General features: G+C 39.7%; 2 protein-coding genes across 3 annotated transcripts in view; one reads left to right on the forward strand and one right to left on the reverse strand.

The window, feature by feature from the left end:
* LOC120535821 (succinate dehydrogenase [ubiquinone] cytochrome b small subunit, mitochondrial-like) overlaps positions 1-2,102 on the forward strand; it is a 50,601-nt gene extending 48,499 nt beyond the window's left edge. The window contains exon 4 of the mRNA XM_039763917.1: positions 1,373-2,102. Coding sequence (XP_039619851.1) covers positions 1,373-1,538 — 166 coding nt within the window. The 3' untranslated portion in view covers positions 1,539-2,102. The remainder of the gene's footprint in view (positions 1-1,372) is intronic.
* Positions 2,103-12,573: 10,471 nt separating this feature from the next.
* Positions 12,574-19,344, reverse strand: part of LOC120535822 — a 65,216-nt gene continuing 58,445 nt past the window's right edge. The window contains exons 3-6 of one of the 2 annotated variants that reach the window (XM_039763919.1): positions 19,142-19,174; positions 18,890-19,027; positions 15,213-15,367; positions 12,574-15,133 (exon numbers count right to left, since the gene is read on the reverse strand). In XM_039763919.1, coding sequence (XP_039619853.1) covers positions 14,885-15,133; positions 15,213-15,367; positions 18,890-19,027; positions 19,142-19,174 — 575 coding nt within the window. In that variant the 3' untranslated portion in view covers positions 12,574-14,884. Of the gene's footprint in view, positions 15,137-15,212; positions 15,368-18,889; positions 19,028-19,141; positions 19,175-19,344 lie in introns of both variants that reach the window. The other variant, XM_039763918.1, reaches the window with a different exon arrangement.

Below are 19,344 nucleotides of genomic sequence, written 5' to 3' on the forward strand. Positions count from 1 at the left end.
TACCTAATTTAAAAAAAAAAAAATTCTCTGTGCTTTATGAACTTATTTTAAAATATTACTGATTAGATCCTGCCATGTTTTGAAAAAGGTCTGTACGGATCCTATAACTGAGTATTTGATTTTTTCCAATTTCAAATAATATAACACATTGGTTTCCCACTGACTTAAAAGAGGAGAGTTTGGGTTCTTCCAGTTTATCAGAATGAGTCTGCGTGCCAAGAGTGTAGTGAATGCAATCACAGTTTGTTTGTCCTTCTCCACTTTAAGACCCTCTGGAAGAACCCCAAACACAGCTGTTAATGGGTTAGGAGGGATTGTATCTGCCTGATTATGACATGCTGAAAGAATTTACCTATAAAAGCTCAGTTCAATTGTCATTTGTAATGTCTTTTACTTAAAAAATTACAGGCTGCTGAAATTACATTTTAGCACAAACACACAGACAGATTTATGCAGTTTTTTCTAATGTGGTGCTGAGCAGTGCTATTCAAATTGCACTACTCATAAAAAAAAAAAAAAACCTTCCATTGCTTTCTCATGGTCTTAGAAATATTTCAGCTTGAATCTCATTTGCTTTTAACTTTTTACTGCTGCTTGCGTTCAGAGTTTCTGCTTCAGTGTAACGTTATTGATGTATAGATTTAACCTTTTTTAAAGGAACCTATCAGTGAAGTAAATCATTATAGCTTGAATTATCTTAACAATTTAGTTTTTAGCAGCCACCATATCAAGCCAGCCATCTCCCTGTCTTTGAACAGCTGTATTGAAGTCACTTGAGTTTTCACCTTTTACATTTTTGCTTAGCTGTACTGCCCGTACGCTTCGCAGTATACATTTTTTATGCATGTGCATGTGATATTTGCTTCAGCTGTAAGATGTAACCTACTACTACCCACAGCTTAATGGTACCAAACCACTGCGCATCCTGACATGATCTACCCAGGAAATGGTCATATCGTGAAAGGTGTCCACCAAGTCTAAATGCTGCCTGGTTTTTCCTCTACAATTATGACAAGCAGTAAATGGTTATAACACATTGAAGTACAGTGTTGAGGCTCACTGTAATACATTGCACGCTGATTATATAGTATCTGAACGTGTGTATTTCATTTCTTTAACCTGACATGCAAGTTCCTTGACCAAATAATTTTTCCTTTCATGATTTAAGTATTTGTTGGTTGGTTTGTAAATGTGTGCTACTTGCACAGTTTTTAGATAAATGCTCTTGTTTAAGTTCACAATCATCTGTTTTATGTTGCTATTTCATGTTTAATAACTACAAAGACATCTGGCGCACTGTTCTGTATATTAGGGACTTTGTGAAATAGTAAAGAACTTTAACATTTTGTTTTTGTCCCCATTTTTGTTTCAGGGGCCTTGGTCAGGTGGTTATTGACTACGTCCATGGAGATGCGAAGGTTAAAGCAGCCAAGGCAGCCCTGTTTGTTCTCTCTGCTACCACATTTGCCGGCCTCTGCTACTTCAACTATCATGACGTGGGCATCTGTAGGGCAGTTGCCATGCTCTGGAGTCTGTAAATCAAATTGATCTCTTCAGCAAGGATACCTTTCATTATAAAATTAGCAATTTGGAAAATGTAACAAATATAATGAGGAAGCATTTGATTTTGTGTCCTGTTTTTCCTCAGAAGGGTGTAAAGGCCCCCTACATGCCACCATTTCATGTCAATCTGCCACAGAGAAGTTTCTAAAGCACTTTTGGGCTCCATTAAGCAGGATTGTGAATAGGTGAAGTAATTCAAGACTAATGTTGCATATTAAACTTTTAAAATATGACCCAGCTACCATATTGCTTTGCTGCATTGTGCTCATTACAAAGCAGGACAGCTGTGCTCAATACGTAATTGAGTATTCATTTCTCAAGATCAGGTAAATGCATCGACACTCCATAGTTTTTTTTTGATTGTCAAAGCGTCAGTCTTTGGAATCTCCTGATCTTTGCAGAAGTCTATACTAAGATTTGTGTAAACCGAAACAGCAGGCAGTATTTACATAGCCATTATTATTTTGTATGTACTGTATAATATATATGTTATATGTAATTATTCCCGGTTTTTCAATAAACATCCCCAAATATGTACATTTTTCCTTTTCCCCCCATTATTTCTATAGTTGTTTTCCTCTAACACACACCATTGACCTTGTGTTCTCCTCTGTATTAATAAACTAGCTCTGTTATCTGGCTGCACACGGAAAATTTCTTAAGACAGCAGGCCTCACTTTATACTGCTGTTGGTTAATCGGAAGTATCAGAATTACTATATAAATAACCAAGAGCTTTTCTGTATACTAGATATATTAAATTAATTATATTTCACTGGAGCTTCTTACTCTTCAACATGCTACATACAGTTGCCCTTGAGTAAAACAACCCTACTGTAGATCAATTTTATGTTTTTCCCTCGTGGCTTTTTGTTGGTTGTCATTGCAAAAAAAATTTTGTAGGAGACTATATTCTTTTAAGTTTAAACAGGTAATAATTTGAATAATGGGAATTTTGAGTATAAATGTAATTTCACCCTGTAGCACATCTTCAATCAGATGTGAATGTAACACTGTTCTCTGTAATCTTGTACAATTACACATTTTTGGAGGGTTAAAGCAGTACACACATTGAAACAGGTCTAGAGTATGGGAAGAACGGGTTACCTCAGAGAAAATGGAGAACGAAAAATTGGAACCATTATGAAATAAAATAAACCCCACATAAACGTAAAAAATGGGAACGCCAGAAAGTGAAAATCATACAACGGTAGCATGCAAATTGAATTAAAGTCACTTCAGATGGTGGTTTTTACTTTGTATATTCATGGGGGAAAGGAAATGTAGTACTATAGTATTAATATACAGTACATTGCTCTGTGTTTGTCATCCAATGAATATCTGGAGCATGACAGCATGCAGTTGTAATGGACGTCCAGCTTGGCTGCAGGAGACTTTGTTGGTGTCCAAGTCTGTGAGCCATACATCAAATGTTCTCCACAGTCACCCAGAATAATCCAATTTTCAGCTGTTTGGGAAGATTTGACTTCCAAATATTAATCATTTTCTGTAGGGCTTTTGTTTTGTGCTTAATAACATCCTTAACCAGTTTCAGTGACCCAGGAACCGAGGAATTAAAAATCACTGACCAGCTCAAGATCTTCTCCATCTGACTTCTTCAAGATGATACAAGGTGTGGCAGAAAAGTAATGAGACTGATTTTTTATTTACCAAAGTTTTTATTTTTTTCAAACATCAATGTTATCCCCTTCAAAGTAGTTCCCTTGGGCAGCTACACACCGATGGAGACGTTGTTCCCACTGTTGGTAGCAGCGCTGGAAGTCTTCAACCGGTATGGTCTTCAGCATGTCCGTTACACTCTTTTGGATGTTTTCTAAAGTCCCGAAATGACGCCCTTTGAGGACATTTTTCAGTTTAGGAAAAGGAAAAGTCACACGGACTGAGGTCAGGTGAATAAGGGGGCTGGGGAACCACAGGAATGCGTTTTTTCGATTGTCCTTCTGCTCAATTGTGAGGTTTTTCGGCACCGTTTTGGCACAGACCTTTCGCATGTGCAAATGTTCAGTCAAAATTTGATGAACGGTAAATCTGTTCAAATTTAATTGTTCACTCAACATTCTTAATGTTAAACGACGGTCTGATCTCACAAGAGTGTTCACACGTTCAATGTTTTCATTGGTTTTTGAAGTTGAAGGCCTCCCTGAAAAACTTGACCTCGGGATAAAGAATGTTCCCCATAGGCCTGTTTTAACTTTTCAAACGTCACACTTGCCGATTCTCCAAGCTTAACACAAAATTTAATGGCACAACGTTGCTCCAAATTCCGTTGTTCCATTTTGCGTGACGCACAACCAAAAACACAACTTCGCTAATAGCAGTCACAAAAATCACGTAGTTAACGGAAGGAGTTGAAATTCGCACTGAGCTATGGGAGGGTACTGATACACGTGCTCTATCAAGGACAACAGCGTAGCGTTGCCAGTCTCATTACTTTTCTACCACACCTCGTATGTGTCTTTTTTTGTAACTCATCTATTTAATTTTGCTTGTGTTCATCACTAAACCAACACTACAGCAGCACTTTCAGTTTCATTAAGATGTTCTAGGGCATCGTTTATAGAGATTGAAAGGAGAGTTAAATCATCTGCCAAGTCAATTTCGATTAGGTGGATTGCTGGGTAGTTTTTTTTCCGCTAGAAGGATGGAGTGTAATGCCACAGTTATCACTTCTGAAAATGGCGGTCTCATGGCATAGTCCAGGTCAATAATAAAAAGTTGTTCTAATGTACACCCTTGTTGTACATCAACTTCAATAGCGAGGAAGTTTATATGTTCATCTTCTGTAATGATTTGAGCAGCCGAGTTTTGGTGCAGTCCTTTAATATCCTTGATGATATTCAAGTTGATCCGGTATTCCTGTTTTACTTCAAACATTTTGTGCCTGTTTACAGAGTCAAATGCTTTTCTGAAGTCTGGAAAGTTCAACGCAGCAGTAACTTATACTCCAGAACTTCCTCAATTACACTCCAAAGTGTTAGGATCTGAGCCACAGTTGTTCTCTGCTTCTTGAAGCCATTTTAGGTTTGTCAAAAAAGGGGACCAAGATGTCGTCTGAAATGCAAGAGAATCATACAATTGTAGATCTTTGCTACAATGGAAGTGAGGCTAATTCTTCTAGTTCTGAGGGAGGCTAAGGTTCCCTTTCTTGGGAAGGGGAATAATTGCTGCATGAGTCCATGGTGTTGGAACATCACCTTTTGAAGCTTTGTTGCAGACTTGTAGTAGCTCATTTTACAGAGGTCCAGCTTTCTACACTTCAGCGAGGATTTCCATCTAACTTTATTAGCTTTTTTGTTAGACAGACCTTTAATGCAAGTGTGCCGTTCTTCTAAAGTGAAGTCGCCCATTTCAATAGGTTGATGTTAATGAGCAATGGTTTGAGTTGGTTCATCTCATAACAGCGATAGTTGTCCTAGCAACTTTTTGAAATGGATTTTCCAATCTTTCAGTGGGTGTTTTTCTTATTATTCTGCCTTTATAAGAGGACCTCTAGCCGGTGACGTAATTTATTGTGGCCCAGGTGAGCCTTAACTGTTGATGCATTGCAGCCTTTTCCATGTCATTAATTTTGCTCTACATCACTATGCTTTGTACAGATCTTTACATAGAGCCTCCATTATCCTTGCTTGAATTCTCTTGGAAGGCTTTTTGAGTCTCAGTTTGTCACACATCAGTGGTATTTCAACATTTTTCCATGCAATTGGCTTATTTTTTGATTTCTTACTGTTTTCTCAGCAGCTTCTCTGTTGGTTTATAAGAAGGAATTGAGGAATCCTGTGGCTGGCGGTTGTTCTCCTGCTGGAATCAGTGCTGCCAATCTGTTTCTGACTTCTACTGAATACTGATTTCAGAAGTCATTGTCATACCTGTTGACTTAGCGTGTTGATTTGTTTTTATGGAAACTCTGCCTAATCTCAGTAGTCACAGTCCTGTGGTCAGATCCAATACAGCTAAAGGTATTATAAGCTTCAAAGTTTGTTGCACTGTTGTTCCGCTTTTTATTAAGAATGATGTAGTCCAGGGGTCCCCAACTCCAATCCTGCAGGGCCACAGTGGCTGCAGGTTTTCATTCTAACCCTTTTCTTAATTATTGACCTGTTTTTGTTGCCAATTAGCTACTTTTGAATTAATTTTAATTCCTCTTGAAGTCTCAGACCCATTAATCATTTCTATTTCCTTAATTAGCAGCTGAACAATAATGTGATACAAAATGAGCCAAAACATGACCAGCAAATTGTGTCCATCATATAGTATCTGAAAATAAAGAAAGGTGAAGGTCTCAGGAATGTTGAACTGCTCAGGTCCACATAACATCATAACAGCGCTCTTAGAAAAGAGAACGTCAACATGTAGCAGTCCGGTGCTGCTCAGGTTCACTCCACTGTAGGGACGGTGATTTGTTTTTGTATTTGGTGGGGGAGATCGCAAGAACACACGCAGTCTTGGCCCGACTCGCACACACAGACACACAATAACAGCAAATCAAATAGATAGCTGTGGTATATAAACAAAAACACAAGCAACAAATAAACAGGTAGCCCTTTCTTTAATTCCTTGACTTGGTACTGCTGTCATCGTGCAATAGCATTAAAAGGATTCCATTTGTAGCTGTGCTACTATTGGTGAGAACTGCATCTCCCAGCAGTCCCTGCAGGGGCTTTTGGGGTCAAAGTCGTTTAAAAGGAGGGCAGGTGGCCAAAGATAAGGGGTGTTTTGGTTCCGTTTAACTGTTGTTTATGCCGTAGTTAGTTTTGTGTCCTGGATTGTCTTCTGTCTACCTGTGGCCTGAGGATTGATTATGGATTCACTTGCTTCCATCCATCCATCTTCACCTTTACAGTGGCTACCAGTAGGACTGTTTTTCACTCCCGTGCAGGTCTCTGAACTCACATTCGTCATCTTTCATTTCATCCGGTGTTGTTTCCACTGACTTTGCCGTGTGGAGTTGTTTGTGTTTATATGTTTGATGTAATATCGCCATAGGGGTTCTGGGGTGGTATTATTGTTTTTAGTTATATGATTTAAGTGCATTACATTCTTTAATTATTGTTATTCCCCAGTGTGCTGTATTTCTGTCTATGTTGTGAGTGTGTGCGGGTCGAGCCAAGGCTGGGAACATCCATGGGAACCACTATAAAAAATAAATAAATCAGCATCATGTTGACGGTGTGAATTTTAGCGGCACCTGACCGCTACACATTTCCCAGCTGCCCTGAGGGCATTTCCTTAATTGGATATCTATAACGGGCGCTGGGGCTGATGGAGACAAGAAGGGCCAACAGGAACTTTAAAAGAGAGCTGGCTGAACAGTGACATAAGTCCCATTGTTTTGTGCTCATGTTCACTCATCTGTCTTGTCCGCAGTACCACCTGTGGAATATTGTTGCTATCCTGGATTGTTAAACCTGTAAGGATGTATTGACGGTCTTGTGCCTGCCTGTCATGTAAATAGTGTTGGATTGGTCATTGTGCTTCATCGGAGGGCGTGCTCCCCAAATCTCATCACCCCTCACTACACCAGGACTACAGGTAAGACTGTTTATTATATTACCTACAGAAAGTTTTTTTCTGGATCATCATCTTTTCTTCCAATTCCACTTCATCCACTACCGCTGCACTTGGATGGTTTATGGTCTAGGGGAGTAGAGTTGGAGAAGGTGGATAAGTTTAAATGGGGATTGTGAAAAAGAGGTGAAAAAGAGACTGCAGGCAGGGTGGAATGGGTGGAGAAGAGTGTCAGGAGTAATTTCTGACAGACGGGTATCAGCAAGAGTGAAAGGGAAGGTCTACAGGACGGTAGTGAGACCAGCTATGTTATATGGGTTGGAGACGATGGCACTGACCAAAAAATAGAGACAGAGCTGGAGGTGGCAGAGTTAAAGATGCTAAGATTTGCATTGGGTGTGACGAGGATGGATAGGATTAGAAATGAGTACATTAGAGGGTCAACCATCCTTCTGTTGATACCAGCATAGGTGAGACATCCCCACCCAAAATTACAGCAGCCCAGGTGAGCAGAGAGCTGAGAAGACTTCGTGCCAGCAAAGCAGCGGGTCCAGATGGTGTATCGCCATGACTGCTGAAGGCCTGTGCGCTGGAACTGGGGAGTCCTCTACAGCGCATCTTCAACCTGAGCCTGGAACAGGGGAGAGTCCCAAGGCTTTGGAAAACATCTTGTATCACTCCTGTCCCAAAGGTATCACGTCCTAGTGAGCTGAATGACTTCCGGCCTGTTGCTCTGACGTCATATCTGATCTGATGAAGACCATGGAGCGGCTGCTGCTTCACCACCTGAGGCCACAGGTCTGCCACGCCCTCGACCCTCTGCAGTTCGCATACCAGGAGAAGGTGGGAGCGGAGGATGCCATCATCTATATGATACACCGATCCTTTTCCCATTTGGGCAGAGGCAGTGGTGCTGTAAAAATTATGTTTTTGGACTTCTCTAGCATCTTCAACACCATCCAGCCTGTGCTCCTTAGAGACAAGCTGACTGAGATGGGAGTAGACTCACACCTGATGGCATGGATTGTGGACTATCTTACAGACAGACCTCAATATGTGCATCTTGGAAACTGCAGGTCTGACATTGTGTGCAGCAATACAGGGGCGCCGCAGGGGACTGTACTTTCTCCGGTCCTGTTCAATCTATATACATCAGACTTCCAATATGACTCGGAGTCCTGCCACGTGCAAAACTTCGCTGATGACACTGCTATTGTGGGCTGCATCAGGTGTGGGCAGAAGGAGGAGTACAGAAAGTTAATCAAAGACTTTGTCAAACCACTTACACCTTAACACCAGCAAGACAAAGGAGCTGGTGGTGGATTTTAGGAGGCCTAGGCCCCTCATGGACCCTGTGGTCATCCGAGGTGACTGTGTGCAGAGGGTGCAGACCTTTAAATATCTGGGAGTGCAGCTGGATGACAAATTGGACTGGACTGCTAATACTGATGCTCTATGTAAGAAAGGTCAGAGCCGACTATACTTTCTGAGAAGGTTGGCATCCTTCAACATCTGCAGTAAGATGCTGCAGATGTTCTACCAGACGGTTATGGTGAGTGCCCTCTTCTACGCGGTGGTGTGCTGGGGAGGCAGCATAAAGATGAAAGACGCCTCACGCCTGGACAAACTTGTTAAGAAGGCAGGCTTTATTGCAGGAGTAAAGTTGGACAGTTTAACATCTGTGGCAGAGCGACGGGCATTAAGCAAACTCCTGTCAATCATGAATAATTCACTGCATCCACTGAACAGTGTCATCTCCAGGCAGAGGAGTAGCTTCAGTGACAGACTTTTGTCACTGTCCTGCTCCACTGACAGATTGAGGAGATCATTCCTCCCCCACACTATGCGACTCTTCAGTTCCACCCGGGGGAGTAAATGCTAACATTATTCAAAGTTATTGTCTGCTTTTATATGCATTTTTGTTACTATTTAATTTAATATTTTTTTTTTGTATCAGTATACTGCTGCTGGATTATGTGAATTTCCCCTTGGGATTAATAAAGTATCTATCTATCTATCTATCAATCTATAGCACTACTGGTTATTGTTTCACTCTGACCAATCATGGCTCTGTTATTTCATGGAAGTCTAAGAAACAAGCTACTGTAGCACTGTCTACTTGTGAGGCTCAACACAAAGGATTATCATCCACAACTCAAGAAAGCATATATTTAACTCTTTGAGGGCTGAATATTTTTTCCAAAAAACTCAGTTTTCTGAAAAGCACACAAAGCGATGGTTTCACACATAAGTCAACATAAAATGTCTGTTGCTATGTGCTGTGGCTGCTGTTGGCGCATGTTGGGCACCTCTGGTGGCAGTGGCTGTGTGGGGGCACCTCGATGGTCAGCAGGAATGCACGGTGAACCAGCTGCCTGGCTGTCTTCGCACAGCAGTGAGTGGCGGTAGTGGTCTCAGTGTGACTCAATATGGTTTGTACCTCTGTCATCATAAGTGGTGCTCCTCCCAGGCAAACGCTGTTGTAGGCGCATCAGCTGGGGACCGATCAGATGATGCTGGTACCTCACTATCACTTTTGATATCCATCTCCAGATCACTTGCATCAAACTCAGAATCCAGCAAGTCAGAGTCCTGTTCACCAAAATTACGTAAAACATCCATGGAGTATTTTGCTTTGCACATTTGCTTTGGTCTCTCGCCGGTTGACGACACCATTTTAGAGGTTGTTTGCTCGTCACTACTCAGGCACATATAGGGAATCGAGGTTCAATCAACAAAGCTATGTAAGGGTGAGTTTTGTTCCAGTTTACAGCTGATTACCATCCTCTACACCAGAATTTTGACAAAAGTCAACATCAGCCCTGAAAGAGTTAATCCAGCTGTTAAATGGTATGGACAGGAAAAGTTACAACAAAAGCTATACGAAAATCAATGGTGATCATCAAGGAGCTATTTAATAATTAATATTTAGTAAGAACCCAGTAAATAGACAAAGGTCCAAGCAGATAGATGTTAGGTATCACTTTATTTGCAACATGATCAATGAGGGGCAAATAGAAATTGCTGATATTCTAACAAAACTTGCAATAAAGGTTAAAATGACCAAATTCAAGAATTATTTGTTTGAGAATTGACAGATAAAGAGAATAGTGTTTTTGTGTAAAATCTCCCTTGCTGTCAATAATTCAACGTTATTTTTGTTTCCATGGGTATATATATATATATATATATATATATATATATTTTAAGATGAAGGTATTATGAGAGCAAGTGGGGGTGTTAAGATTATGCCCTCACATGACTGTTATTGGCTGACCTGTGCAGGGTATTATGGGTTTTATTTTATTATTTTTGGTTCTGACCATGAAATACAGAAGTGTTAATAATATGTGTTTGTGAGCTGTAAAAGAAATAAAAGGATTTTTATCCCGAAAACTTTCTCTGTATCTCTGCTAAATATGGAAAACCCAACAAAAATACAAGTACTTTATTACTGTACTAGACATTAAGCCCGTCACAATAACGGGCTCTAGAACAGTAGTGCATACACATTAGTAAGAACAGTCTATATTAAATGGCAAGGGACCTTGACCTCATTCTGTTTGTTGTCTTAATTTTTTTTTGTCAAAAATATTTTTGCAAGAAGCCTAAAGTAAAATAATAATAAAAATGAAATAGAAATGTATATGACAATACAGTAAGTATAATTAATATTGCCTTAGTGTAAAACTTTGCAACAATCTGTAATACACAATATCTGCAGAAGATATTTAGGAAAGATTTTCTTTTTTTTTTTTACCTCATAAAATGTTTCTATAAAATTTCATTGTAAATATTCTGTCTGAGTTTGGCAACAGTTTGTCTTGATCAGGACCATCTACAACCTTGACAACATCTGGAAAACTTCTAACTCTTGATAATGCAACATATAACTGACCATGGCTGAATACTGGTTCTGGCATGTAAATGGCAACTTTTTCTAAGGTTTGCTCTTCTGTGTCTTTCTCTTTCAGCGTTTTTCTTCTTTTTCTTCAATCGATCCATTTGCTCGTAATTTTCTTTGTCTTTCAGCCTTTCTTTTGTTGATGTTTACTTGTTGAGCTGACCGTTCTTCCAGGAGATGTTGCTTATATAGGATTTGATTGTCTGTGTCTTTTGTCCTACTTGACGTGTCGTTTTTCTTTTGGGTGGCATGTTGTTAGTAGATACATCCGTAATATTTTCTCTTACAGTAATACTGGCTTGTATGTGGCTGTCATATGCATCACTGTATTATGTGCCTTTAATTTTCTCTGACAGTAATACTGGCTTTGATGTCCGTAATATGACTTTTTCTGTCACAACAGTGGGCAATCAGCAGAGTGTCCCCAGCAACTGATATAATGTGTGGCGTGCTGCTTATAATCGTGCCTGTGGCGTCTCCTCAGCAAGTACTGTGCAGTTCCCCAGCAAGTATTTTAATCGGTGCTGGCGTGGAGCTGATTATTGTATGTGTGGCATCTCCCCAGCAACGGATTTTATGTGCGCGGTCGCGACTACCGAATCACCACCCTCTCCAGCAATTATATTCTTCATTTGCTTATCATGCGCAGCCACGGCTAGGCCATTCACTGTGTGCCCAGCTTCGAGTGGGTGCATCCACGGTGCCGTGCGCATGGGTGGGGCACGGTGCACTTCACCAGGAGACGCACACAGTGGTTTTATTAAAGAGGATAGAGAAGGTAGGTACAGCTGCGGCACGGGAGAACATCCTGCTTTAGCTCCATTCTTCAGATTTGAAGAGCACCAGTGGCTTGGGATCGCCGTTGTGGCAGACATGGTCTGAAGAAGAGAGATCTGGTGACTGCGAGGGAGAACAGATCAGAACCCGATGTTAAATGTTCTAAACATCGTGCGACAAGCACATTACACAGTAAGCCTGATCCTGCAGAGGACAACAAATTACTTTGCCTTTGGTTTACTGTTTACTACACGCAGCAGAGATGGTACAGAGCTGTCCTTGTGCCACTGCTGTTAGAGACGGCAAATCGCTGTCGACCCCGATCACAGTAGATGTATTTCTCCCATACAGCATTCGTTATAATGAAATTTTAAATTATAACAAAATATTTTATGGTCCCATGAGTTTCGTTATAATAGGATTCCACCAGTATGTTGGTGTAATTTTTAATTATTTTTGTATTGTATGTTTGGGTCAACTGTTATGAGATGACCTGCAAGTAAAGATTTGACTCTCTTAAGTGCACATGACAGACTTGTTCATTTTTCCTTATATTTATTTTTTGTTTGTGAGGTGGAAACTGGATTAACATATTCATGGCATACAACATGCTGAAACCAAACTGAGTGGCAGCCAGCTAAAGACACTTGCTTGGTGGAATTTCTGGAACCATATTTTAAATGTTTTTAGAATGCTATGCTCCAGTGAGGGTTTGCATTTATACATGAAAAAGAGACAACACCAGGTTAGTAATTCAATATTTATTACAGGATACAAGTATAAAAAAAGTATTTATTAAAACTAAAAACAGCTTAAACACAAAGCTCATTTAAAATGGACTGAGATAAAGTGGAAAATTGTTCTGTGGTCAGATGAATCAAAATTTGAAATTCTTTTTGAAAACCATAGATGCCACATCCTTAGGACTAAAGAGTAGAGAGTCCATCCAGCTTCTCAGTTCAAAAGTGTGCACCTCGGATGGTACTGGGGTGCATTGGCAGCTTGCACATCTGGAAAGGTACCATCAATGCTGAAATGTACAGTATATACAGGTTTTAGAGCAACATATGCTCCCATCCAGACATCGTCTTTTTCAGAGAAGGCCTTCTATATTTCAGCAAGCCAATGCTAAACTACATACTGCATCTATTACAACAACATGGCTTCACAGTACAGTAGAGAAGAATCGGGGAGCTGAGTTGGCCTGCCTACAGTGAAGACCCTTCACTAACTGAAAACATTTGGAGAATCATGAAACGGAAAAAAAGGACAAAGCAGACCCAGGACTGTTGAGCAGCTAGAATTCAATATCAAACAAGAATGGAAGAACATTCCTCTCCCAAAAGTCCAGCAACTGGTCCCCTCATTTCCCAGATGTTGTTAAAAGAGGGGATGCTACACAGTATTCAACATGGCCCTGTCCAGACTTTTTAGAGACATGTTGCTGCCATCAAATTCAAAATGACCTCATTATCCTATTAAAATGTTAATTTTTCTCAGTTTAAACATTTGATATGTTTTGTTTGTTCTATTGTGTATTGTTTTTTATTTACATTTTACACAGGGTCCCAGCTTTTAGGAATTGGGGTTGTAAGTCACAAATCAATTACTATATTTCTCAAATTTTGCACCAATCTTTCAACACCTTCACAATAAGTAAGGTAATATGCAGATTAATACATATGTCTACCATTTCATGTGTTAGAATGTTAAAGCAAGCTGCAGTTATGCAAATCGACACACACATAAAATCACTGCCCCAAGTGTGGATGAGCAAGCGATACGACAGTGGCAACACACAGGAGGTCATCGATGCAAACAGTAATACAATAGGCAACATGTTACCCTGAAGAAAGACAGGGCGGGACAGGGGATTGAAAGATAAAATGTCACACAGATATGCTGAGCTCAGCCCTCCATAAACCCCTAGTACATTCCCGTTACACTTTATAAAATTGTCTAAGAAGGCAGATGGAGAGTCCCGGAGCACTGGACAAATAGAGCCTCACAGAAGATAAAGAGGTGATCATGGAGAGGCACAGCACAGCAGAAGACAACTGGAAACAATGCAAAGGTGAACATGACTTCAGAAACTGTGGCATGGCTAGTTTAGATTATAACTTATTTTTTTATGAGGCATTTTCTATGAGGTGAAAGTACGGGTGTGGATCATTCATTAAATAAATGTGCACATTATTAGGTTTTACTGTTATTTGATGTGTGTCCACCTTGGTGCTTCATATGGTATTATTCTTGATGGTGTGAAGTGGCAACAATTACATGCAGATTAGCGCAATAACCTACTTTATTATGTTTTCATCCTTCTTTGGATATTATTATTACTTGTGTGGTGAAGTTTAGCCTTAGTACCTGAAAACTACAAAGCATCCTCATGATTTCCAAGGTACTACAAAATATCATCATATCAGTACCACTTGGAGGCACGAGTGCCATAAAATCATGACATCATTCATTCATAAACTTAAACTCCTAATGGGAGTGAAAGTATAAATAATTCTCATGTCTTACTCTAGGGTAGGACAAATTCTTATCTTAGTCAGAATTTTAGTGCAATATTCTTAAGAGTAGTTCTGAGATGCTTCATAAATATGGGCACTGATCTATATTACTTCATTCTCAACTCCTAAGAGATTATAATTTGGATTCATCTAATTTTGACTGACAGCAACACTTATTTTCTTTGTTAGACCTGGCAATCGTGCCCTACCTCTGTTTTTCACTATGGATAAGCACAATGGAATGACTGAGAAACAAATTCAGGTTATACTGATAAAAAGATGGATTTTTTCCCCCCACTGGTTTTTCTTTTTTATATACCCCTAGTGCATTATCTCATTAACGCTAATAACAAATGCCCTAATGATGTCTTGATCTGGAGGTATAAAACACAATGGGTTTTTTTTCCCCTTTTACAAAAGTGGCATTTCTTAAACCAGTTTCACATGTACTGACTGTCAGTCTTGTTCCAGGTAGATGAGGAGGGATGGGCGATTATCCTCAGCCTACTAGAAATAATCCTGCATGCAGAGGAAAAGTAGATAAACTAGAAAGCTGAAACAATTTGAATTTAGCTCAAGCATTTGACAGCAGCCATCTAGGAAGTGTTGCCCGTTTCATCTTCTATCGTCAAGTGGCTGTGCTCTGTGTTTGAGTCTACCTCATCTGTCCCTATTTGCTTTACTGTCAGCTTGTAGAGTTCAGGGTTGGTTTGCTTTTCACAAGCTAAGAACCACTGATCCCACTTTGCAGATTCAAACTGGTAAATGCCGGCCAAGTGAGGAACTGATTTTAGATGGAAGATAACATCATAGGAATTACTCTTGATGTTGGTGGGGATGCTCTCCTTCTGAAACAGAACAGAAGAATTAGACATGATCACAGGTCACTGGTCCTTCTACTGTTTGTCTCAGCTATAGGCATACCTTCAACGAGACTTTTTTACTGTTACCCTCTTCAACACAGGCAATGGTGTATGTGATGTAGTCTTTGGTCACCTGAACTGTCACCGGTATGCCTTTGTGTTTTGTGGGAGAGCTCTCTGTGGATCGGTACTTCTGAATCTTGAATGTGTTTGTTTCTGCAAAAGTAAAGAATAAGATACCAGTTTCTAAAATTCTAACAAGACATCCTTTGTTTTTTGATGATGTACTTCTGTATTAGGGAAAAAAGGTTAAAGGTTATTTCCATGCTGAAAAGGAAAGAATGTTAAAGACTCTACATTTTGGATGTACAGTAATCCCTCCTCGATCACGGGGGTTGCGTTCCAGAACCCCCCGCGATAGGTGAAAATCCGCGAAGTAGAAACCATATGTTTGTATGATTATTTTTATATATTTTAAGCCCTTAGAAACTCTCCCACACGGTTTATAAATATTCTCCGCACAGTTATACAGTAAACCCTTGTTTATCGCGGTTAATCCGTTCCAGACAGATAAATGAATTTCCACGAAGTAGGATTCTTTATTTATAAATCTAATATTTTCGCAGTTAGAGCATAGAAAACCTGTTTACGACCTTCTAAATACGTTTAACATTATTAGAGCCCTCTAGACATGAAATAACACCCTTTAGTCAAAAGTTTAAACTGTGCTCCATGACAAGACAGAGATGACAGTTCTTTCTCACAATTAAAAGAATGCAAACATATCTTCCTCTTCAAAGTGCGCGTAAGGAGCGGAGAATGTCAGAGAGAGAGAGAGTAAAGTAAACAATGAAAAATCAATAGGGCTGTTGCGCTTTTAAGTATGCAAGCACCGCTATAAAGCAGCGGCAATGAAGGGATCAATGCGAAGGTAGCCTTTCAGCATTTTTTACAGGAGTGTCCGTATCTTCTAAGCAAACAGCCTCTGTGCAAAAAGCCCCTCTGCTCACATCTCCTCCGTCAAGCGCAGAGACCGTCAGAGACAGAGAGAGAGAGCGCGAGATTAAAGCAAACAATCAAAAAATCAATAAGTGTGCTTTTGGACGCACCTCGATAAAGCGGCATTTCTTAGAGGAGCGTCCGTATCCACTAGGCAAACAGCTTCTGTGCAAGCAGCACCTCTGCTCACACCCTCCTCCGTCAGGCAGAGAATGTCAGAGAGGGTGAGATAGAGGCAGAGACAAGCAAACAATCGAGCACCGCGCAGGAGGCATATCTTATAGCATTGAGGAGTTTTAGTTAATATGTAATACGTGCTCTGATTGGGTAGCTTCTAAGCCATCCGCCAATAGCGTCCCTTGTATGAAATCAACTGGGCAAACAAACTGAGGAAGCATGTACCATAAATTAAAAGACCCATTGTCCGCAGAAATCTGCGAATCAGCGAAAAATCCATATATACATTTACATATGCTTACATATAAAATCCGCGATAGAGCAAAACCGCGAAAGTCAAAGCGCGATACAGCAAGGGATCACTGTATAGGCTTCATCAGGAGTTCAGCTGAAAAGGAAAAGCAAGGTGGAAGGCAAGAACAAAGTCAGTGCAGATGAAAGGAGAAAGGGTACAAATAGGTGAGAAAAAGCTGCCATCAGAGAAGATGACAGGAGAGACCTTTGTTTTATTTGAAAAGTGTCTTTTAATCCTTGTGAAAAAGTACAAATAGAGAGAGATCAGTGTGGAGAAGGTTGAAGAATGTGAAGTGTTCCATAATAGGCTTTATAAAGTCTTTAATTTTAATGGCTGGCGTGTGTTCCCTAAAACTTTCTGCTGGCCACCTCCCTGTTTCACCTATGTAGAGCAGAGACCTTTTGTTTAATATCTGATATACCCAAGGGACCACATACGATTATGTCCCCAACTATACCCTTGTAAGTGACACAGTGGCTCCTGTTACAGCTCAAAGTGCCTAGTGAGGAACACGGCTCTCCTCTGTGAAGTGAGCTGCACACAAAAAGTTACGTGGTTGAATGAAAGATCAAGGGAGGGTTATAAAGGAAAAAAAACACTCCTGTGGAATGATCAGGTGTGCAAAATGGAGGAATGTTGTTTGATGACCTGTAAGAGAGACAGAGCGTTAGGATGGAATGGAAGAACCAGTGGGATGTGGGTTTCATTATTGGGATTCCTTTTACAGAGTGGATTTAACTCCTCATTCGGAGTACTGAGTCTAAGGAAAACTGAAAGAGGTATAGAATAAAAGAAATAGTGGTCCCTCGCTATATCGTGCTTCGACTTTCACGGCTTCACTTCATCGCGGATTTTAAATGTAAGCACATCTAAATATATATCACGGATTTTTCGCTGGTTCGCAGATTTCTGCGGACAATGGGTCTTTTAATTTATGGTACATGCTTCCTCAGTTTTTTTTGCCTAGTTGATTTCATACAAGGGACGCTATTGGCGGATGGCTGAGAAGCTACCCAATCAGAGCACTATTACATATTAAATAAAACTCCTCAATGATATACGATATGCTTCCCGTGCAGTTCTTCGCACACTTTAAAGCTCTACCAGCTCGTATTGATTTTTGATTGTTTGCTTTTCTCTCTCTGTCTCTCTTTCTCTGACATTCTCTGCTCCTGACACTCTTCTTTGAAGAGGAAGATATGTTTGCATTCTTTTAATTGTGTATAAGAACTGTCATCTCTGTCTTGTCATGGAGCACAGTTTAAACTTTTGACTAAAGGGTGTTCTTTCATGTCTAGAGGGCTCGAATAATGTTAAACGTATTTAGAAGGTAAACAGGTTTTCTATGGTCTAACTGCGAAAATATTAGATTTATAAATAAAGAATCCTACTTCGTGGAAATTCATTTATCACGGTAGAGTCTGGAACGGATTAACCACGATAAACGAGGGTTTACTGTATAACTGTGTGGGGAATATTTATTTAAAATATATAAAAATATCCATACAAACATATGGTTTCTATTTTGCGGATTTTCACCTATTGCGGGGGGTTCTGGAATGCAACCCCCGCGATCGAAGAGGGATTACTGTACTCTCCATTAGGCCAACAAAAATGTTTGCAGAGATATGTCCCATTCTAGTCTCACTGTAGCTCCAGTCCTGGTGAAAAAATTTGTTAAAAGAAGAGAGAGTATTAAGAGCAAGAACCAGTTCTGCCTGTCTGAAGGCAATGAGACCATTATCATAAGGAACAACTTTGTACAGAGGTGTGATATCCATGGTAAAGGTAAAGCAATCAGGACTGTGAAAGCTGTCAATTGACTGGAAAACTGTTGTTTTAAATTAGTCATACACACAGCTACAAGTGGCATTTCATTATCTGATTCTCTGTTTAAATAAATTATGTGTTGCAAATACACATACATATTACGTATTAAACAATTTTCTTTCACCCATGGAAGTTGACTATTTGCTAAGCACGTGCAGTTACCCAAAGTAAATTACAGAAGAGGTTAATATAATCAGGGAAACATCATTCTAGGGGACTGTTTAGGAACAAGTGTTACAGAACAATATTACAAAATTGATCACCAGTGTAGTGAAGAGCTTAGAACAAAATGCAAGCGAGTTACAATTCAATTACTAAAATCAGTTAGTCAGAAATTCACCAAACAAGAGAGTCTTCAAACACTTGGCAGTCAACAAATGTTTCCTCATTGGACATATTCATAATTTTTAATGTAAAATCTGAGCTAGATTTCTTACCCGATTTAGATTCCATAACAGTCCTGTCCTGGAAAATTAGTTCTGCATTATCAAGCATCAGAATTTGTTTTCTTCCATTTCTAATTATTTTGCAAATTGGACCAGAGTCACACCTATTGAAGTCATCTGATTGCAGTTCTGGTTAAAAACATTAATTCAGGACATTAAAATAATATACTGTATCCACTCTCACCTTACACAAGCAATAAAAATAATAATTAGATTAATTATGTTTACTATTGTTTCTCTTACCATCATCTTCTTCATCACCACCACAAGGCGTTACTGTAAAAAGAAAAAAAAAAACAGCAAATTGATGAACACAATTTATATTTTTAGAGGATGTAAAATTTTACTTAAGTTACTATGCATTATAAATAAAATATTATACTTCTTCAGCTCCAGCTCTACAATGGGTTTAAGCAAGTGAAGCCAGAAGTACCAGTATGGTAAGT

Source organism: Polypterus senegalus, chromosome 9 (assembly GCF_016835505.1).
Source record: "Polypterus senegalus isolate Bchr_013 chromosome 9, ASM1683550v1, whole genome shotgun sequence".
In the NCBI taxonomy this organism is placed as follows: Eukaryota; Metazoa; Chordata; class Cladistia; order Polypteriformes; family Polypteridae; genus Polypterus; species Polypterus senegalus.